At 43.3% G+C, this 23328-nt stretch overlaps 1 protein-coding gene across 2 annotated transcripts in view; it reads left to right on the top strand.

The window, feature by feature from the left end:
• Positions 1 to 21096, top strand: part of CYP39A1 (cytochrome P450 family 39 subfamily A member 1) — an 81692-nt gene extending 60596 nt beyond the window's left edge. Inside the window, 2 exon segments of one of the 2 annotated variants that reach the window (NM_001101027.2) lie at positions 15639 to 15726; positions 20353 to 21096. In NM_001101027.2, the coding sequence (NP_001094497.2) occupies positions 15639 to 15726; positions 20353 to 20424 (160 nt within the window). In that variant the 3' untranslated portion in view covers positions 20425 to 21096. 2 annotated transcript variants of the gene reach the window in all.
• Positions 21097 to 23328: the final 2232 nt, after the last annotated feature.

The raw sequence follows: 23328 nt of genomic DNA, 5'->3' as shown, positions 1-23328 counted from the left end.
AACACTAAATAAATCCCACTTCCTGGTTGGTGATGGGTCTGTTGGAAAATGTTGGTACCTGTTTGTAACATTAATCTCACTCAGTGAATATACAAATCCTTTAAAAATTCTACATTGGGAGTTCCCGTCATGGCGCAGTAGTTAACGAGTCCGACTAGGAACCATGAGGTTTCGGGTTCGATCCCTGCCCTTGCTCAGTGGGTCAAGGTTCTGGCGTTGCCGTGAGCTGTGGTGTAGGTCGCAGGTGTGGCTCGGATCCTGCGTTGCTGTGGCTCTGGCATAGGCTGGCAGCTACAGCTCCAATTCGACCCCTAGCCCAGGAACCTCCATATGCCGCAGGAGTGGCCCAAGAAATGGCAAAAAGACAAAAAAAAAAATTCTACATTGGAAAAGTTGTAGTGTCTCAACTTAAGTCTGGCATCTCCACTATTTGAACAGTGACACAAATCCATATTTGCCTTGTAACTTAAACTCCACAACATCCATCCCACCACTCCTTTGTTTGTTTTATGTTTTATAATATCAACTTGCTGTTTTTAATTGACACTGCCCCCCAAATGGTTTTCATTAGTCTTAGCCAACCATGGAAATTCTATCTTCTTTCTTAGAAGTTATTCTAGAAGCCAAAGGGTAAGCAGTTTGGTGCCTAGTGTTTCCCTGGAGACAGTGATTTGTCCTGGGGTTGGTCCTTGGTCTAAAACAGCCAATCAGACTGAAGGGAAAGACTTTTCTTCCACAGTTAGGAGAGACCCTCTCTGTCCTCTCCCATTGGAAGTGAATGACCAAGCAGGGATCTCCAATTGTTGCTGAGGACAAGTTCAAGTGGAACAGGCTTTAGGATGGTGCAGAGTCTGTGGACACAGAGTAGAGATATGGAAAGAGCCTGGTCCATGAGATGTCATGTATCACTGAATCATCAGTACTGTGCTACTTTACTTCCTGCTATGTTACATAGTAACTGTTTTTATTTTTATAAATAACATGTGTGTGTGTATATATATATATATATATGTTATGAATGTTCATTACTTTTAAGGCAGTTTGAGTTGAAGGTTTCATTGGTTACCTCTGAAAGCATGCTGACATACCCACCAAAAACTCAAAATATAACGTTATAATTGTTAGATACATTAAAGGAATAGTATAACCAGCAAAACCAAACTATAGCTACAAAAAGCTGCCATTCTCATCTTTCCTCTCACATTATTTTTGCTTTAGAAAAGCAGTTCTTAAACCAGTAACACATTTATAGTTTTGTGTCCTACTAATATCATTTTTCTAAGAGTAGTTCTTCTATAGACATTAGATATGACTTTTTTCAGGTCTCTTTGCATGTGTTCCCAGTTGCCACTAAGGAATGTGTTATAAGGATCTTTGAAATTGAACTGGAAGTATTTTGGGGTGAAGTTAATGATTTTTATTTTTTCCATTGTAATTGGCTTACAGTGTTCTGTCAATTTCTACTATACAGCAAAGTGACCCAGTCACACATATATGTACATTCTTTTTCTCACATTATCCTCCATCATGTTCCATCATAAGTGACTAGATATAGTTCCCAGCACTATACAGCAGGATCTCAGGATGTCTTGGAATGCTTATCCATTCCAAAGGCAATAGTTTGAATCTATTAACCTCAGACTCCCAGTCCATCCCACTTCCTCCCCCTCCCCCTTGGCAACCACAAGTCTATTCTCCAGGTCCCTAAGTTTCTTTTCTGTGGAAAGGTTCATTTGTGCCATATATTAGATTCTAGATATGCGATATTATATTTGTCTCCTCTTGCTGACTTACTTCCCTTAATATGAGAGTCTTGAATTCTGTCCATATTGCTGCAAATGGCATTATATTGTTCTTTTTTATGGCTGAGTAGTATTCCCATGTGTATATATACCACATCTTCTTAATCCATTCATCTATCAATGGACATTTAGATTGTTTCCATGTTTTGGCTATTGTGAATAGTGCTGCAATGAACATACAGGTGCATGTATCTTTTTCAAGGAAAGTTTTGTCTGGATCTATGCCCAAGAGTGGGATTGCTGGATCAGATGGTAGTTCTATATTTAGTTTTCTGAGGTACCTCCATACTATTTTCCATAGTGGTTGTACCAATTTACATTCCCACCAACAGTTCAGGAGGGTTCCCTTTTCTCCACACTGTCTCCAGCATTTGTTATTTGTGGACCTATTAATGATGGCCATTCTGACAGGTGTGAGGTGGTACCTCATAGTAGTTTTGATTCGCATTTCTCTAATAATTAGTGATGTTGAACATTTTCTCATGTGCCTATTGGCCGTCTGTATATCTTCTATGGAGCAATGGCTATTCAGGTCTTTAGCCCATTTTTCAATCGGGTTGTTGGTTTTTTTTACTGTTAAGTTATATAAGTTGTTTGTATATTTTAGAGATTAAGCCCTTGTCAGTTGCATCGTTTGAAACTGTTTTCTCCTATTCTGTAGGTTGTCGTTTTTTTTCTTTTAATGGTTTCCTTTGTTGTGCAAAAGTTTGTCATTGAACTAGAAGTATTTTAAATCAAGGATTGAAATGTTGTGCCGTGATGCATGTAGCATAGGCCAATGGTCAAGGATTCACTGATGACTTTGGTTTCTAAGAGGGACTATTATGACATTACTGTGATTATCTCTTGAGGCTAACAGTCATTTGCTTGAGTTTGACTAGATTTGGGGAGACCATGGCATTTCAGCTCAATCAATACGGAAGCTGTACATTTTTCAATGCACTGAGAGCTCTTACTATGTGGGAGGCAGTGTCCTGGGTACTGCAGGAGCTTCGGGCAAGAGTAAAACATGTTCTCAGCCCTCAGGAGATGATGGCTTGGAGCAGGCAAGGAGAATATCGGGTTCATAAATAACTGCAAGAAATGCGGGATGAGAGATGGCCAAGCATACCCTGCAGGGATTCAATAGAGAGCATGTATCTGGTCAAGGTGACCTTAGAAGATTTTCTGGGGAGAGGGGCTTTTGAAGGTTGGACAAACTTCCAGCCAGAGGAAACAGTGAGCAAGGGGTCATTAAGTACAGGAGTACATAGGTTATGGTGTTACTGTCATTGGGACCACATTACAAGTCGTGGTGAGAAGAAGAGACTGGGGAGGTTCTCCAGTATCTTGGTACACAGCTCACAAGGTGTGAATGGTATGGAGTTCCTGTCATGGTGCAGTGGAAACGAATCTGACTAGGAACCATGAGGTTGCAGGTTCGATCCCTGGCCTCGCTCACTGGGTTAAGGATCTGGTGTTGCCGTGAACCGTGGTGTAGGTCGCAGTTGCGTCTCAGATCCCACGTTGCCGTGGCTGTGGTGTAGGCCAGCAGCTGTAGCTCCAATTAGACCCTTGCCTGGGAACCTCCATATGCTGCAGGTGTAGCCCTAAAAAGCAAAAAACAAACAAAAAAAAGTTTGGGGTAGAATGGATTAGACTGGGACGTGACCTTGGTTATAGGGTCATGCTAAAACTCTAGGGAGTAAGAGACAGGGAGTGCCCAAACCTACCAGGTTCAGGAAGTGATGAGAAGTGGGGATCAATGGAGAGGGAGGATTTGAAGAAGACTGTGGCTTTGAGTCTAGGGGGCTGGAAGAGATGGTAGAAGCAGAGAAGTGAGGAACAGGAGCACTTTTAGGGACCAGATGTTAAGTTTTCCTTCAAAACCTTTTGAGTCTAAGGTGTGGCAAAATATATATCATATAGCCAAAATCTATAGTTGAATGGGAAGGTGGAATAAATATGACTTAATTTTTAAAAACCTCCCTTGTCTAGTTTGCTTATTAGGTTTCTATCTTTAAAAGTCCATCATTTTCCCATTACTTGTTTTAAGCAGCCAAACTATGAAACAGAACAAAACAGACACAAAAGACAATTGTTCATGAAGGCGAATGACGTCATTTGGACAATATATACCAAGATAGATGTTTGCCCTAGAAACATAATCCTACAAACCCTTAGTCTAATCCCCAGAAAATCGCACCCATTCTTAGTTTATGTACCTCAGGCCAATTTATCTTCTCATGTACCAAATACTCAGTGAGTCAGAGAAAGTTGCCTGCAAAGTAGCCAACAATCAGGACAAACAGCTGTCGCGCCTTGGAGTTTAGGCCGCCGAGGCAGTCCAAGATCCCCTCATTCCCAAGTGGACACAGAAGGTTTTTGCCGAATTTAACTAAGCAGTCAGCCATCAGGGAGCTGATGGCCAGTTGGTGGCCATCAGGTACCAACCAAAAAACAAGATGGAGGGACTGGAGTTCTCCTGTGTATGATGGATGTTCCAAAAATATACTTGGGGGAGTTCCCATTGTGGTGCAGCAGAAACAAATCGACTGGTATCCACAAGGCTGTGGGTTTGACCCCTGGCCTCGCTCAGTGCGTTAAGGATCTAGTTGCTGTGAGCTGTGGTGTAGGTCACAGACATGGCTTGGATTCCCACCTTGCTGTGGTTGCGGGGTAGGCTGGTAGCTGTAGTTCTGATTCTACCCCTAGCCTGAGAACTGCCATATGCCTCGGTTCCACCCTAAAAAGCAAAAAGAAAAAATATTTGGAGGAGGAACCCCTTGCTAGGCACTGCCCTGCTGCGGCAGGGAACTCTTCCCAGTAAATCTACTGCTGGAGAAAGTCTAGTGGTTTTGCCGAAAAACAAACAGGAGAAAGCACATGAACTACAAGCCTTCATCGGCCATGGGAGCATGCAAAATGAGGCGTCTCCGAGTTCCCATCGTAGCTCAGCAGAAATGAATCTGACTAGCATCCAGGCAGGTGCAGGTTCGATCCCTGGCCTTGTTCAGTGAGTTGAGGATCCGGCATTGCCATGAACTGTAGTATGTAAGTCACAGACGCAGCTCGGATCTGTCGTTGCTGTGCCTGTGGCATAGACTGGCAGCTACAGCTTCGATTGGACCCCTAGCTTGGGAACCTCCATATGCCACGGGTACGGCCCTACAATTAAAAAAGAACAAATGAGGAGTCTCACTGTAGTGGACTTGCCCTGCTCCTCTTAAACTGTGAATTTAGATGGAGGACGGGGACTGGGGATTTCCAGCATTGAGCGGATGTCTCTGAGAGTTGATGATCTCAGCAGAAAGGGATGTGCTTTCCATCACACCCCCTGGAATGCACACTAAAGCCAAACAGCCCTGATTCTCCTTGGTTCCCATCCCTGCAAGAGAACCCCGCTTGGCTGTACCATTGTGCTAGTTGATATGGGTTAAATTCCAGTGTAAAACAATAGCCCTCATCTTCGGCAAGTTTACCAGCACCCGCACCCCCACCCCCCTTACAAAGGCATGCTTGGGCAAGAAGGGAGTGTGGTAAGAGGAAGGCTGCAGTACTTGAGACAAAGAAATGAAGCATGGATTCCTTCGGAATAGAAACTGTGATTTCTCCATTCGTGTGTGTGTGTGTGTGTGTTTGGATTCTTCACGTATCCTAGGGCAGTACGAGGCCACCAAATCATGGACCTGTCTTGAATTACGAATGAAAATCACATCACTATTGGACAATTCATTCAGATAAAGGTCCAGCTGATAGTAGATTAGTAGTAGTATTATTTTACCTAACAAATCTCTCTTGAGTACCTAGTATTAATATGATTATCCTTTCACCCAATAAATGCATGTCCCATGTATGCTCTGTGTCAGGGTAGAGCTTTAGGCGTTACCTTGGAGAACAAAATAATGGATGAAGTCCCTCCCCTCAAGGAGCTTATAGTCTAACTCAAGACCACATATTAAACACCAGGGAGACACAAAGACATTTAGCATTCCAGAATTGCAATGATGGCGTTTGGAGAGATGAGACATGGCAACAGAAAAACAAACCGTACCTAACAGCGTAAGATGGCACTTGAGAAATGCCAGATGACTCATCTGCATCATAACTACCGCAGGAGTTCTCAGCAAGGGGCATTAGAAAAGGCTTTATGGACTGGATGAGAATAATCAATGAACAGCACAGAAAAAAAGCACATCACCTAAAAAGGCAGTGGTATCAAATATGTAGAGGGGAAAAACTTGCGTGCTCATAGGAATATAAGAATATTACACACCTGTATATTTTTGTTTGTTTGTTTGTTGTCTTTTTAGGGCCGCATCTGAGACATAGGAAGGCACCCAGGCTAGGGGTCAAATCGGAGCTATAGCTGCCAGCCTACGCCACAGCCACAGCAACGCCAGATCCGAGCCATGTCTTTGACCTACATCACGGCAACACCAGATCCTTAACCCACTGAGCGAGGCCAGGGATCGAACCTGCGTCCTCATGGATACTAGTCAGATTTGTTGCCCCTGAGCCATGATGGCAACTCCTATATACCTGTATGTTAATGACAGGAAAACAGCTCTGTATTGGGGTTTGCATACCTCTGGGTATAATTGTTCCTATATGTTCATATTAAAGATAACATAATTTTAGTAATTGTGCCTTATTCAGTAAACCATCTTTGTGCAACCTTGTATTTGAGCAGTACTCTAAGTAGCCTTTCTTCCCTTTATATATAGAAATAGCTGATGGCCTTTGAGGAGTGAGCAACTCCAGTCCCTCTGGGTTTCATGAGAAGTTGCAAATTCAGTTTATTCTGAGGAATGGCTTACAAAAACAAAAGCATCCCGTCAACTCCAGTCGGTAAATGGAGCTGGAACACACTGGATTTACTTATCTAATTGTTTCCTAACATTTTCTCTCTGGCGTGCACCTGTCCTGGAGGGTGTAGGAAGGAGAGGGAAGAGAGGCTATAGACGGAGTGGGGCTGCCCTAGCCCTTATTAACTTGCAGCCGTGCTTCTCTCTTCCTTCTCCTTTACTAAGGAGCAGTGATTCCTCCAAAGGAGCACGGAAACCTTTGGTGACATTGCACCCATTGCTTTCCCGGCCATTTCATTCTGACACTTCATTATGAGGCTAAGATTTAAGCCTGTCAAGAACAGAAGCAGCAAATTCAAGAGGGATTTTGGCTACCTAGGCCAAAGTGCTTCTAAATGGAAGTAAGTCAGAATGAGAAAGACACATACCATATGATATCACTTACATCTGGAATCCAATATATGGCACAAATGAACCTTTCCACAGAAAAGAAAATCATGGACCTGGAGAATAGACTTGTGGTTGCCAAGGGGGAGGGAGTAGGATGGACTGGGAATTTGAGGTTGATAGATGCAAACTATTGCCTTTGAAATGGATAAGCAATGAGATCCTGCTGTGTAGCACTGGGAACCATATCTAGTCACTGATGATGGAGCATGATCATGTGAGAAAAAAGAATATATACATGTATGTGTAACTGGGTCACCATGCTGTACAGTAAGAAAAAAATAATAATGTATTGGGGAAAAAAAGAAAATAGAACATGTTCCTTTCTGATCCGGAAAATGCCCGAAAGGACCCTCTTTCCCTTTTCTTTGCAAAATAGATCGCTGGTCCCTCTGTGGTGCACAGAAGACCCGCCCAGGGTTTGTGTCTGCTGGGGAGAAAGAAAGGGCACATTGGGCTGAGTCTCTCCCCACCACTTTTTTTTTCCCCCTGTGGGCTTTCTCCCCTCATCAGACCAAGTTAACTGCTCTGTAATAAGGTCATTCCCTCTGTTGTCCAGAACGAAGTTTTAGTTCCTGGGAAAAGGGGACTGGAATTAAAGCTGTGCTGTATCGCAGTATTGCCCATCTGTTATTATGTCCCCATCAGCTAATTTTGCGAATAGCCCTGATTTTCATTTGGAGATCCGTGGGATGATAGGATGCTGTTTCCACTGCAGCTCAGTGGCAGCAGAGCACTGTTCCCTAAGCCAGTCCTCATATCCCATCCCCGGGCTTGCTTTCAGTGATTGCTTTCAGTGCTTTGTGTGTGCATGTGTTTCATTGTTATCATTTTTAAAAGTTTGTTAACTTTTTTTATGGCCGTTCCGGTGGCACATGGAGGTCCCCAGGCCAGGAATTGAATTCGAGTTGCAACTGCGACCTATGCCCTAGCTGCAGCAACACAGGATCCTTTAACCCACTTCGCTGGACTGGGAAGTAACCCCAAGCCTACCCAGCTATCCGAGCTGCTGCAATTGGATTCTTAACCCACTGCACCATGGTGCGAACTCTGTGTGTTGTATTTTAAGCAGTACAATGAACTACCAAGTGAAAGTTTCTGTTGAGACTTCAGGGTCAGAAATTTAGAAAAAATAATACCGTATTGGGGAAATAAAAAAAAATTTTAATTAAAAAAAAAGAATCTAACCAGATTCTGTGACGCAGAATCACGACCTGTAGGATGTGAATAAGAAGGAGTATAAGAATATAAAAGTAAGATGAAGTTGGTACGAGAGAGCAAAGCAGCCGAGGTCAACTGGCTTCATGGTAATGTCACTGAGCCATCAGAGTGTCTGAGACCGGTACTAGCTCTAGGATTTTTAGGTACATAAAGTGAGGCATTCTCTTCAATATAGAAACTAATGGATTTTCTGTCACTTGCAACCAAAAGCAGCCTAAGTCATATGTAGTTTCCTTAAAAGCAAAGCCTTTCTTTCAAGATCTGTTGTATGCCATGAAATACTGTGTTAACATTAACCACATTAACCACATCAACTTTCTAAACAGCTTGGGCTTTGTAGAGGGGTAGCATTTCTCTTCCTCCGGGTATATCACCAGAAGGAAAAAACGAAACAAAACAAAACTGGTGTCACATCTTAAATGTTTCCTGTAGGGTATGGAATTTAAGATAGAGCACAAGATCATTTCTATTCCATAAGGAGTTATCTTACGGAGGTCAGTAGTAATCCTTTGCCTTTTTCTTGCATAAGAAGGTTTAGAAACAGGTATCCAATACCTAGCTCCTAGTTCCTATATATGGGAATTTTTTTCCTAGGTGGATCACTGTTAAAATAATCCTGGCTGCAGATCCGATTCTCATCTCCCCAATGGGATAGAAAACAATCTCTCAAGCCCGGAAGCCCTGAGGTCCTCCAGATCTTTCCTCTTTGCTTTCTCATCTTTCTCTCCTCCTTTTTCCCCTTCTAATTTACCCTCTTCTCTTCTTCACGTATTTTCTTTCTCTTCCAAGTGACCTCTTCTCATTTTATTCTGGATCTCTTGCCCCTTATTGAATATCATGCATCTGCTCACTCGATCCGATTTTGCCACACCATCATTCCCAGTCAACATTTGATACCCCAGCCATAACATCTCCTGTGTAGCTGAGGTATCTTTGGTAATTTTAATTTTGTGTGCTAAAACCAAAAGGTTTGATAAACTACGTCTTTTAATGAGCTCCTCCCCTCCCCCCTTCTGTTTGTCAAGTTCCTAATGGGTGATTCTAAAGTAAGATCACCTAATGGGTAATTCTAAAGTTTGATCCCCAGACCAGCAGTAGTGGCATTACATGGAAACTTGTAAACCATGCAAATTGGGCGGCCCCTTCCCCAGACCTACTGAGTCAGAAACTCAGGGGTCGGCGGGGAAGCCTAGCCATCTGTGTTTGAACAAGCCTTCCATGCGATTCTGATGCATGCTCACATGTGAGAAACACTGGCCTAGATTATTTTGCCTCCCGTCACCAAATGGTTTTGATCCTCCCATAAGATTTCTTAAAGGGGATGAGGCTGTGGGAAAAGTACTTCCCATTTAACTGGAATGGCCCTGCTTCAATGAAGGGTGCCTGTGAAAGTATGTCTGTATGCTGCCTTCTCAGAATTCCAGGGCAAGATCATTCTATTTTCATAAGCTGCAGCTGGTAGCAACTCGGAATATACTGCAGAGCCCCTGCTCCCAGCAACAGTGGCAGTTTTCCAGCCCATGCTGGCACTACCCACAATCACTTCTAGTAGGAAAACGCAGAGAGATTTTTCTTTTAAAAAAGTGCAAGAGGGATTCAGTCTCAAAATCAAGACAACTGAAACCAGAATCACGATTTGCCCCTAATCCTAGCATTCCTTCAGTTCCTGGTTCTCTTCTGTACATCACTGATCTTGACACCTGGGCTTCTAGAATCACCCTTTCTTTACGCCATCCTCTCTTTGGCCAGCTGGGTCCACTCCCACCTTTTAGACCAGGCCAGCATGCCCCAGGTGATGTTGTAGTTTTCCTACCTTTCCCCCAGGGTCTGTTATCTCCTCTTTCAATCCTTACTCACCAGGTACAGATGAATTTTCCTTAACGATTATCTCTAATTGTCATCTTCTTGTTGAGACTCTGGCACCACTGCCTGCTGGCCCAACTCATGGGCCTAGAATTCCAGACTCTTCAGAATCTGACACAAAGACACCTGTCTGAACATCTGGGAACACCCGCCTGGCGGGTCTCCCAGGTGTCCCCAGATTACCGCGTTCCTTCCTCCCCTTGCTCTCACTCTCTGCTGGGTCCAGAATGCCCTCACTTAACTTGTCTACTTATTTGAAACCTGCCCATCCATCCAGGTCTAACTCGAGTGTCACCTCCACGTAGAATTGGTCACTCCAGGTCATAGTGCTCCCCCCAGGCCCCAAATCTCCATAGCCCTTTTGTTTCCATTTCCACCTTTATCTTAGGTTGTTACCTTTCCCATCTGTGCATGTGCATCACTGGCAATGTGAAGGCAGTGTCCAGGTTTTGTAGGACTCTGTGTTCTCAATGTCTGGGTAGCTCTCCTTGGACATTGATTTACGAATGGGAAAAACACACAAGCACTCAGTATTTAAGGAATTTTCAACATGTTTTTATTTTAATAAGATTCATTTGTAGATGTGTAATGTTCTTATAAGTGTAAAAAATAAATCTGTTATAAATAATAAGCCTCATTATTTTCACTGTTTTGACATTAAAAGTATTATGAAAACATTCCTTGCATGAACATAGCTCAGCTTGCTTCTGAAGAGCTTCTGTAAAAATATGGATTTATGAGGCTCATTTCCATTGGCATAATGGGCTTTTAATGTCACAGATATGTATATGTTAGCTCCTGATACTTTGGACACTCAACAAAATTCAGGAACATGGTAAAGGCTTGAAGACACAATTTAGTTTTTGCCATTGCAAGAAAATGGACTTTATTTAGTGGATAATTGAGGTCATTCTGCAATATCCAAATATTTGGAGTTGGAAAATATAAGATTTTGAGCACATATTACTTTATTATCTGATTTTTAACTTACCTTACTTTTTCCTTAACTAGAATATCAAACATGTTTAGAACTAATTTAAATGTAAATGTAATATTGATACTTATACTATTCCTACAATCAATACTAATGTAAGAACGAGACTAATGTAACAATCAAAAATAAAAGAAAACACATATTAAAGCCTTACTAATGCACACAGTATGAATTGGTCAAAAGCTTGAATCATAGTTTTACTTTAAGGGAAATTCAGGTTTTATGATTTTTAAGAACATCCCAGGGATTAAAGTTAGTTAAGGAAATGCCTCCAAGTCCTAGTGGAAGACTGTCTAAATACATTGATCATCATTAGTTCTAATTATTTCCAATCAAAACATGCATAGTGTTTCTAAAATACTTCAGTGTGTACTCTTAAAAAGCTTGTGAACTATTTCTTGTCTACATTACTCATCTGCATGATAGAGGAAGGATTCACTGATGATCTCCTATGTGTAATGGTGTTTAAAGAAACTTCATTTTTGGAGTTCCCACCGTGGCACAGTGGGTTAAGAATCTGACTACAGCTGCTTGGGTCACTGCAGAGGTATGGGTTCAATCCTTGCTGGTTCAGCAGGTTAAAGGATCCGTGCTGCTGCAGCCATGTGGTGTAGATTGCAGCTGTAGCTGGGAGTCAATCCCTGGCCAGAGAATTTCTATAGGCTGCAAGTGTGGCCATTAAAAAAAAAAAAAAGAAGAAGAAGAAGAAGAAGAAGAAGAAACTTCATTTTCACACATCAGTATGGTATTTCATGGCGTTCCTGTTGTGGCTCAGTGGTTAACAAACGTGACTTGTTTCCATGAGGACGAGTGTTCGATCCCTGGCCTCGCTTAGTGGGTTAAGGATCTGGCATTGCCATGAGCTGTGGAGTAGTTCGAAGATGTGGCCTGGATCCCACGTTGCTGTGGCTGTGGTGTAGGCCAGCAGCTGCAGCTCCAGTTCAACCCCTAGCCTGGGGACCTCCATGTGCCTCAGGTGTGGCCCTAAAAATTCAAAAAAGACCAAAAAACCCACTATATTTCAGTATAGTATAGTGTATTCACCAGGTCTATTGTGCTTTCAGCATCAAAGTCCCAGTGCTGTCACATGACACATTCAAGCCCCTCCAGGAGCTGGCTCCTCCTTCCTGCCTGCTCTGTCCAGCTCCATCTCTCATCGCCTCACCTTCTACAAGAACTAGACAACTTGCAGGCCCCTAGGCATGCCAGAGCCCCTCCTAAGCCTGTGCCTTGGTCACCCACCCTCTGACCAGAGGGCCTTCCTCCCAGGAGCAGCCCCACCAGCCCCACCGAGCCGTCCGTCTATCATCTTTATTGTTGGTTACAGTCACTCTCCCCCGGGGACCAGAGGGGAAGGATGCCAGGCATCCTTCTCCCAGGGGGCTGTTCAGAGCAGTGCCCCGGTCATAGCCAGCTAAAGTTAGAGTTCTAAGAAAATGGGATTTGTTTGCATAAAGGAGACCCTCTGAACCTGTTCTAGAATTCACAAATGCAGACCTAGCCAGCATTTTTCTAGTGCTGCCCGGTAAACGTTGCCTATCAGGGAGTTCCTGCTTATTCTGGAGAACAGAAAATGTCAACTGAGTGAATTCATCTCCTTTACGGCTAGGAAGGGAGCTGAGGACTGAGAGGAATTGGTTGTTTTATGTAGCTAGGAGTTTTATTTTATTACGGATTTATTTTTAATTTTTATTTTAAATTGTTTATTTTTGTATACGTTTATTTATTTTTTAATGTACACAGGAATTTTAAAGTTTCATTTCACCTGCGGGTACCTGTCGTCACCTTTCCCATTAGAGAAGGAGTTCATGGCCTCCATGCAACGCTTTCTTCGTGGGCTTTGGAGAGACTCATTCTCTTTTCATTATCCCTACCCTTCTAGCTACTTCTCAGGCTTTGTTGCTCATTCTCCTCACCATTCAAACCCCCCCCATTTTAGAGTACCCCCAGTCTCTCTCCTCAGATTTCTTGTTTTTTCTTCTATTTAACTTACTCTGCAAGTGACTTCATCCTGTCCCTCAGCTTTAAATAATTGAAGAGTGATGATTCTGTATCACTCAATAATTATGATCTCTTGTACCTCCAGCTCTGACGGAATCCCCCAGACGCCAGGCTCACTCCCAACTTCCACTCAACATTCCCCACTAGGCTTCTCCAAGGCACTGGTCCATAGCCAGCTCCTCTTAGCAGGTCCAAAACGGAGCTCCGGGTGATACCGCCTCAGCCTGCTCCTCCTTCAGCCTCCCCCAGTGCTGTGTCCTTGCATTTCCTCAGGTCAAAGCCTTGGATTCATCCTTGACTCCTTCATAAGGTCTTCCACTTCTGTCCTGCGAGCCATCAACCCATCTTACAGAGTATAGCCAGACTCTAGCCATGGCTCCATTATCCTGGTCAGGTCACCCCTTCCTGGGAGGTTGTAATGGCCTCCTAATCAGTCTTCTAGCTTCCATCTGCATCACCTTATATTTTCTTCTCAATGTAGCAGCCAAAATTATCCTTTTAAAACTTAAACCAGATTTGCTCAAAAGCAGCTTCACCTTCCATCCTGTATTCATTTATTCAGTCAACATTGTCAGGCACCAGCAGAACACTGCACTGTGCGAAGACCCAACAGTATGATCCGATCCCGGGGGAGGGATGGCTAGTAAGCAATCACAGTCGAGTGCCAATAGATGCTGTGGCTGAAAGGTGCACAGGGAGCCTTGGAAAGGAGAGGAAGGGACCTCAGCCCTGAAGCGAGCCATCAAAGAATGTCTCCAGGGGGAAACTGAGCCTTGGGCAGAGATAGGGCTCAGAGAGCATCACATTTCAGGGAGCATCGCGTATGCAGTGTGGCAAGAGCTTGGGGTTTAAGGAGGAGCTCTGAGGGAGAGAAGGCGGAAGAGATAGGGAAGGGCATATCTTTAGGGTCTGACTGTGTTCTCCGGTGGAGTTTAGAAAAAAATGAGGAGCACGGGCAGATGATGATGGTGATGGAGGGTGTGTGTGTGTGTGCATGCATGTGTGCAAAATGAGAAAACAGTGATAGACCTTCGTTCTAGAAAGTTCAGTCTAGTGATGGAGAGAGAAGTGACATGGAAGCAGAGAAACCAGTGTGGAAGCTCAGGCGACTAATCCAGGACATCAATAAATGATGAAGACTGGCACTGGGGAGCCACAGAGGGACTGGAGGTAAAGGGATAAGAGAGGGCCTAGGGAAACATTTAGAGGGTTAAATGAAAAACCGTGGTACCTAATTGGACAGGAAGGGTAACGGAGAGGCCTGGGTCTTTGATGATGGTCAGTTTTCTGATGCTGGACTAATTGTACTCATTAAGGGCCATTCCCCCTAAAATGATTGGCCCTCCTATGGAGAGCTCAAAATAACCCACTGGGATGCAGGGGAAAGTAGCAGAATTCCATGTATGCCTTTCTCGATTTTTAAATTTCTTTTTATCTTTTTTATTTTAGGGCCACACCCAGGGCATGTGGAGGTTCCCAAGCTAAGCGTTGAATCAGAGCTACAGCTGCCGGCCTATACCACAGCCACAGCCACAGCCAGATCCAAGCCACATCCTCGACCTACACCACAGCTTATGGCAATGCCGGATCCCTAACCCACTAAGTGAGGCCAGGGATTGAACCTGCATCCTCATAGATGCTAGTCAGCTTCATTTCCACTGAGCCACGATGGGAACTCCTGATTTTTAAATGTCTATGTATATGTGTCTACAAAGTAGACCATAGACTAATACAGTTTGCATATACAATTTATAAACCAATGAGTATCAGTAGGCTTTGCTCAACTATTTTATTATCAGAGGTGTATGATCAAAAAACTTGGAGACTGGGTGAAGGGTTACAAAAGGAAAAGTAAATTTGGTAGGTGTGGGGAATTCGAGGTGCCTGTAGAATGTTTAGGCGGTAATTTCCAGTAGGCAGTAGCATCAGGACTGTCCAGACTGTCCAATGGAACTTTCTGTGATCATGGAAATGTTCTAAATATCTATTGTTCCGGATGGTGGCCAGTAGCCACTATGGCCATTGAGCACTTGACATATGATTAGTGCACATGAGGAACTGAAAATATTTTATTTTAATTTTAATGTATTTAAATTTAAATAGCTACACATAGGTAAGGACAAGAATATTAGAAAGCACAGATCTAAAACTTAGGAGAGATACCTGGGCTCTCATTCCTTACATGCTTCCACTAAGCATTTTATGTACATTTTACCCTCTCATTCCTTACATGCTTCCACTAAGCATTTTATGTACATTTTACCCTCTCATTCCTTACATGCTTCCACTAAGCATTTTATGTACATTTTAAAGCAATCAAGCTGTCCCACCTACCTATGGAGTGGACAATATTATAAAAGAGTAAGTTCTTTTTGATACTGTTCTTTTAGTACTAAACATTTCTATTGTAAAACAAAAAGCTCACTTGCTCTGAAATATGTGTTCTTTGTAGATATTATTCATTGGTAGGTATTTATGCCTCTTTCCCAACCCAGCACCAGTTTTATTTTATTTTTCTTTCAGGTGGCTTGCTCTGTTGGAGATTCAAATGTGTGTTATTTTAATATTTTATTATTATGACTGTACTCTTCTAGACCCCTTGCCAAAACAGGTAAGTGTTTTCAGAACTTTGAGTAGCATGACTCTAATTCCTTGGTTTTCATTACGGGAGATGAGCTGACTGATTTCCTCTAACAGATGACCTGCATTGAACCAGACAGAAAAGATGTTCCTTAATTCCAGGTCTACTCTGTATGCCCCATTATCACAAGACCAGGACCTGATAGTAGTGTTTCCATCTCTTAGTGTTAGGAGCTCCTCAGTGAATTTATCAATGTTAATCCTTTTCCCTGGGTAAGATCGACATGGCCTTGACGTTGGGTTGTTTCCCTAGAAAATCATATCTGTGGGTTCACACATAAACCATGGGGAGTTCCTGCTGTGGCACAGTGGGTTCAGAATCTGACTGAAGCGGCTTGGGTCCCTGCAGAAGTGCAGGTTCTATCCTGCCTGGCACAGTGGCTTAAAGGATCCAGCATTCCTGCAACTGTGACATAGGTCACAGCTGCAGCTCAGATCCATTCCCTGGCCTGGGAACTTCCTTTATGGGTGTGGCCATTAAAAAAAGGGAACCATGGTGTTCCCATCGTGGCACAGTGGAAACAAATCCGACTAGGCACCATGAGGTTGTGGGTTCGATCCTTGGCCTTGCTCAGTGGAGTAAGGATCCGGCGTTGCCGTGCACTGTGGTGTAGTTGGCAGACATGGCTCAGATCCCGCATTGCTGTGGCTGTGGTGTAGGCCAGCAGCAACAGCTCTGATTAGACCCCTAGCCTGGAAACTTCCATATGCCTCGTGAGCAGCTCTAAAAGGACAAAAGGCAAAAAAAAAAAAAAAAAAAAAGCGATCCATGAGTTTTGGAGGCAAGTCACAGTCCTTGGTCCATTTGGAAAGCAATGGCATGGAAGGAAATTAATGCAACAGTAGAAACAGTGTACAGAAATGAAAAGGTCATGACCTATTCGAACCGCTGACCATTGAATATGCCAGTCATTTAATTCCGCTGTGTTTCTGTAACTATTCTCCTTCACCAATGGCTCTCGAACTGGTGTGAGCATCAGAATCACTTTGGATGGAGGGCCTGTTAGAACTTGGAATCCCGGGCCCCACCCTAGGAGTTCCTGATGACTAGGTCTGAGGAAGGGCTTGAGAATTTGTATTTCTGCCAAGTTCCGGGTGCTGCTGACACTGCTGGTCTGGAGGTATCACTGTCCTAGGAAAGCAAGGGAAGTTCTGTTTAATTCCAAATGTTTTAGAAGGTGCTATTTATTTATTTATTTATTTATTTTCTAGGCTGCACCCACAGTGTGTGGAAACTCCTAGGCTAGAGATCCAACCTGAGCCACAGCAGCGACCTGAGCTGCTACAGGGATGACGGTGGATCTTTTATCTCTGTGCCACAAGCGAACTCCTTTAAAAGGTGCTATTTAAACTGAGGGTGAAGCTCAGAAATTAAGTACTGCAATCTCAGGGCTATTCACATAGCATTTTGTGCTCTGATTGACTTTCTTTTCTAAAAAATTTATTGGAGTGTAATTGACTTACAATGATGTGTTAGTTTCAGGTGTATAGGAAAGTGAATCGGCCATAAATATATATATTATATCCACTCTCCCCCCCATCTGGGTTATTACAAACTGTTGAGAAGATTTCCCTGAGCTATACAGTAGGTTCCTGTTAATCATCTATTCTGTACAATTATATATATATATGTATATATATACAGTACATATATTACTCCCATTTTCCCAATTCTTCCCTCCCTCCATGGTTCCCCCCGTGGTAACCATAAGATTGCTTTTGAAATCTGCGAGTCTGCTTCTGTTCTATAAACAAGCTCCCTCCCCTACATCATGTTTTCTTAGATTCCATATATAGGTGGTATCATGTGATCTTTGTCTGACTTAGTTCACTCAGTGTGATAATCTCTAGGTCCATCCATGTTACTGCAAATGAATTATTTCATTCATTCTTTCTTATGGCTGAATAGTAGCCCATTGTATATATGTGCCACATCTTCTTTATCCATTCCTCTGTTGATGGACACTTACTCTTTTTTTTTTTTTTTTTCTTTGCTTTCTAGAGCTGCACTCAAGGCATATGGAAGTTCCCAGTCTAGGGGTTGAATAGGAGCTACAGCTGCCAACCTAAGCCACAGCCGCAGCAACTCGGGATCTGAGCCACGTCTGCCACCTACACCCCAGCTCACGACAACACCGGGTCCTTAACCCACTGAGCGAGGCAGGGATCAAACCCGCATCCTCATGGATGCTAGTCGTCTTCGTTTCTGCTGCGCCACGATGGGAACTCCAGTGGACATTTATTCTATGTAATAAGGGCTAACATATGGAGGGATAAATAAAACTCTTGGTGACATTTCAGTAGAAATTCTGTAACTGCATAAGGGACACAAAATATTATATTACTTATAAATATGCTCATTTCAGCACTTTGCCTTGCTTTCTTTTGCACTTCTATTCAGAGTACAAGTAACAGTGCAAAGAGCTCTCAAAATCCTCTGATGAGAGGAAATCAAAACACCCTTCCCAAAGGTTTTCAGCTGAGTACTGCTTTGTTGGCAGAATGAAGACGAGGGTCAGGATTTACAGGCACCAAATACTAGTTTCTGATCCATTCTGACATGAATTAGATGTCATGATCTTGCCCAGACTGAATCAGCATCTAAATATTTTCCCACCAGCAAGACGACACAGGAATGCCTTTTTCACATTAAGAGGATGTCATTTGTCAAATGACTCTGGAGATCAGTCATTTTGACCAGATCATTAGGCAGGATTTTTCCCAGCACTTTTAGTTGTGTTTATTATACTTTTTTAAAACATAAATCCTCTTTCTGTTTTGACACTACTAAGAACATTTTTCAAAGAAATGTTCCCTCCATTGGTAAAAAGGACAAGCCTGAGAGAATCCTCGTCTCAAAGGGCATTTTATCTCATGATACGTATCTTAGATACATTCAAACTATTTAATTACTGGGCTTTTTTCCCTCAGTTCTGAAAGAAGATCATCAAAAAATGTAGGAAGTGGGAGTTCCCGTCGTGGCTCAGTGGTTAACGAATCCGACTAGGAACCGTGAGGTTGTGGGTTCGATCCCTGGCCTTGCTCAGTGGATTTAGGATCTGGTGTTGCTGTTAGCTGTGGTGTAGGTTGCAGACGTGGCTCAGATCCTGCGTTGTTGTGGCTCTGGTGTAGGCCAGCGGCTACAGCTCAGATTCGACCCCTAGCCTGGGAACCTCCATATGCTGTGGGAACGACCCAAGAAATGGCAAAAAGACAAAAATAAATAAATAAAAATAAAAGTAAAAAATGTAGGCAGTGACCCTCCAGCTGCCAGGCTCTGGTAGGATGTGGGAGTTGGATGGGTTGCCAGGGCATGTTTGGCATGCTGTTGTCAATTGCAGGGAGGGCACTGGACCTGGAAACCAGCTCCCCCGAAGGCGTTTACTTGCCATTCCAGCAAAAAATAAAATGCTAGAATCCCCACTTTTACTTTTGTAACAGCCCAGTGTTTTATCTCACCCCAAACGGTCTTAAGGAATTAATTTCATCTTCATTCTCTCCCAATAAGAGTCAAACAGTAAGGGAACATTACAAAGTTTTCCAAGATCTGTGATGCGTAAGCCATGTCCAGATGCTGGCGTGTTGGCGCATGCATGAGAAGACCAACTTCCATTCTCGTGCAAAAGCAAGCACATTTTTGGCCAACACAGTGGGGCTTTCTTTGGTTGGTGGATGTTGTTCTGCTTTATATTTGTGGGAGGGCCGTGGAGTCTTAGAAAAATCTCATAAAACCTATGGATCCCCTTGCCGGAAAAGGACATACCTCTTCGTACACAGAGAATTGCAGATACAATTTCAGAGACTCTGAGGGAAATCCGTGACTCATTCTGCTGACTGCCCTGAGAACCCCCCTGCCAAGGAGCCCTTTCTGTGCCCTGTGGCATTCAAACAGTTGACAATAAACTGATCTGATCCTCTAACTTGGATGGTCCTCCTTGTCTTCCTGTCTTCCCCCAGCCCTCAAGGTTGACAGAACAGGTTGTTTTTCTTACTCAGTCCCCCAAGCTTCAGCAACCTCTTTGCATCGTTTGCAGTGAACTGACTTCCCCTCACCCCCCGACATAGTCACCCCTTGTTCATAACTAGGACAGAACAGAACAGATCAGAACATTGGAACCCACAAAATATCCTTTTGGAGAGTTCCCTTCGTGGCTCAGTGGTTAATGAACCTAACTGGGATCCATGAGGATGTGGCCTCGCTCAATGGGTCCGGAATCTGGCAGGGCTGTGAACTGTGGTGTAGGTTACAGATGCAGCTTGGATCCCACATTTCTGTGGTTGTGGCTGTAGCTCTGGCTGTGGCCGGCAGCTGTAGCTCCAATTCAACCCCTAGCCTGGGAACCTCCATATGCCGCAGGTGCGGCCCTAAAAAGACAAAAAATAAAAGTAAAAAAATAAGAGATTTGCCTCCTTTTCTGTGCCTTGATGGAGGGCGAAAATTGATGCTTGCCATTGAGAACTCATCAAGCAAAAACTCTCAGGCTTCCAAACCTAGCCTCTGTGCCTTTTAGGAACAATTGCATAGGAAAAAACCTTGAGCCAAACCGTTGGCTTATGTCCCTTAACTTCTATATTCCTTCTGTATTTCTGCTTTTAGAGTTCTCTCCATTTGGTGGGTGTCCAGCAGCCGGAAGGACAATGCCGAGTTGAATTTAAACAGAGGAAATGACCTCTGCGGGCCCCCAGGAGGGCCAGGGCCTTCTGGAGGAGTGACTGCCCCACATCCGCTGGCAGCGCCTGGACCTGAGTTCGACTGAAAGACGTCCCTTCATTTTGTTTTGGGATTTAGTTCAAGACAGCGCCCAGATGGGATGTGCGTGTGTTTAAGATGACATCGCTGTCACTGATAGGAAGACCCCCCAATATAGGGCTTATAGAAAAATGTTTAAATGGTCAAAAAAGGGGCATTTCTTCAAAAGTTGGAGTTTGGTTTCATGCATACCTGTATCAAAACTACATAGAAACAATGTCATTTGAATGAAAATTTTGGTACGTTAAATTCATTGTGAAAGCAACATATTTAAACTTCAAATTTGAAAAAGGCTAAAAGTCTTAGACTCTACCAAGTACGAAATAATGATCTCTGGAAATTGCTATTTTTCTTAACCAGCAATTGGAATTCTTTTTTGGTCTTTTTTTTTTTTTTTAATTTATTAGGGCATAGTTGATTTACAATGTTGTGCCAATTTCTGCTACACAGCCAAGTGACCCAGTCAAACATATATATCCAGTGCCTTTCCAATATGCAATTAAAATTCTTAAGCACTACTAATATAACTCTTCATTAAACACGTCTAACACTAAATTATGAATAAAATGGTAGCTTTCTAAGACCTGCGAAGTTAGGGATCGTATCTTGCATTCATTTCCATACTCAACTCTGCCTAGGACAGCACCTTCTCTATAGGGCATATTCAATACAGGTGTATTGTGGATTGATGTCTTGATTTGTACTTTTTTTTTTTTAGCCTTTCCCAGGGCATGTCAGAGGTCCCCAGTCAGGGACCAAACCTGTACCATAGCAGCAACCCGAGCCACTGCAGTGACAACCCTGGATCCTTAACCCACTGTATCACAAGGGAACTCCTCGTGTTGTATCTTAATTAAGGCAAAATCACTCTCTTGACTCAAGGTGTTTGTAATTGCAGTTTAAGAGTTAATATTTTCCTGAGTTCCTGTCGTAGCTCAGCAGAAACGAATCTGACTAGTATTCATGAGGACGCAGGTTCGATCTCTGGCCTTCCTCAGTGGGTTGAATGATCCAGCGTTGCCTTGAGCTGTGGTGTAGGTCACAGACGTGGCTCAGATCCTGTGTTGCTGTGGCTGTGGTGTAGGCCAGCAGCTACAGCTCTGATTTGACCCCTAGCCTGGGAACGTCCATATGTCACAGGTGCAGCCCTCAAAAGAGAGAAAAAAAAAAAAAAAAAAAAAGAGTTATCTTCCCTAATGTATAGAAACTCAAATGAAGTGATGTGTCAAGGCAAATCACCACTTTTCAATCTACTACTTAAGGGTTACGCCTGAAATAATTATGAAATCCAGAAAAGAAATCCTTTCATGGTCAGGGGAAACATATGACTCTAATAACAGTGTGATCAGTGATGTCCGGAGGTGTCGTCTAGCAGTAAGTGAAAGGCGGCTTGCCTCCTTGATTTCACAGTAAGGAAGCTTTGGAGTGCCTGTCGTCCTCTGGACTATTTGCTCCCCTGTGCTGGAATTAACCCATGGGATTGCTAACAATTTCTTAGTCACCTACTTCCTACCAACAAGCAGATGACTCCCTAGGAGAACATGAAGTGCTTTGGAGTGCACTAACTTTTCGAGACTAATGCAGCGATTTTGAAGCTAAGTGAGCAGCTTAGCTTAGCAGGCATGGCAGTCTGGAGACAGAAGAGGCTGAAGAAAGCAGTTTGGAATCCACAGCTGATCTGATCACTGTGGACCACTGCCTGGAAGGTTCTTCTAAATATGGCAGCAGTGTCCTCAGGGAAGGTGTGTCCTCCCAGACAGCTGAGGCTGGCAGAGAAACACTGTATTTGCAAATAATAGACTCATCCGCTGAATTTGCAAACACTCAGGGCTAGTGTTGATCTCCTTATTACTGCTTGGTAAGGATGAATGTTAGCTGACAAGTTTATGCACTTCAAAAAACAAAAAACAGTGCAGGGAGCTTCCTTGCGGTGCAGCAGGTTAAGGATCCAGCATTGTGGCAGCTGTGGCACAGGTAGAAAATGTGCCTGGGTTCGATCCCTGGACAGAGAACTTCCACATACCGTGGGTGCAGCCAAAAAAAAAAAAAAAGAAGAAGAAGAATTACTATCTCACAGGATAATAAAACCATATCCTTCAGGTTACCTTTAAACAAAACAAAACAAAACAAAAAAAAAGGAGTGCCTGTTGTGGCTCAGTGGTAACTAACCCAACTAGTTTCCATGAGGATGCAGGTTCGATTCCTGGCCTCACTCAGTGGGTTAAGGATCTGGAGTTGCTGTGAGGTGTGGTGTACGTTGCAGACAGGGCTTCAATCTGGCATTGCTATGGCTGTGGCATAGGCCAGCAGCTGCAGCTCCTGTTTGACCCCTAGCCTGGGAACTTCCAAAACCCTAGGCCTTAAAAAGATAAATAAATAACAAAACAAACAGTCCAGACACAGGAGGTCTGCTGAGCTTTTAAAATAATGCCTGGTAAGAGGAATATACCAGGAGGTCCCTCTTTCTTTTTATTTCCCTAGCCTGGTATTTTATACTATGTATATCAATGTAAATATAATGTATATTCATATACAAATATGCAAGAATACATATATGGGTATGTATTTGTATGTGTTAACTTGAGTTTTCCACGAAGCAGAGCCTGAGACAGGCTTGTGTGCACTGCACACTGTTTGAGATGTGCCTAGACAGCAGAAGTAAGGGATCAGAAGGAGTCCATACTCCATAGTGGAGTTATATTACCAAGGTAGGTGTTCTGGCTCTGAGGGTTTAGCCTCCCTGGGACCAGCTGAGAAACATGTGCACTGCCTCCCAGAATTGCCCACCTGATAGCTAAGAGGTGGGAGCAATTACCTCCCACC

Source organism: Sus scrofa, chromosome 7 (genome assembly GCF_054392235.1).
Source record: "Sus scrofa isolate SSC_HxYL_T2T_F1_AM1 chromosome 7, Sscrofa_HxYL_maternal_Yorkshire_Landrace_v2.0, whole genome shotgun sequence".
In the NCBI taxonomy this organism is placed as follows: domain Eukaryota; kingdom Metazoa; phylum Chordata; class Mammalia; order Artiodactyla; family Suidae; genus Sus; species Sus scrofa.
Note: the sequence above shows the minus strand (reverse complement) of the source record. Positions and strands in the feature narration are given on the sequence as shown.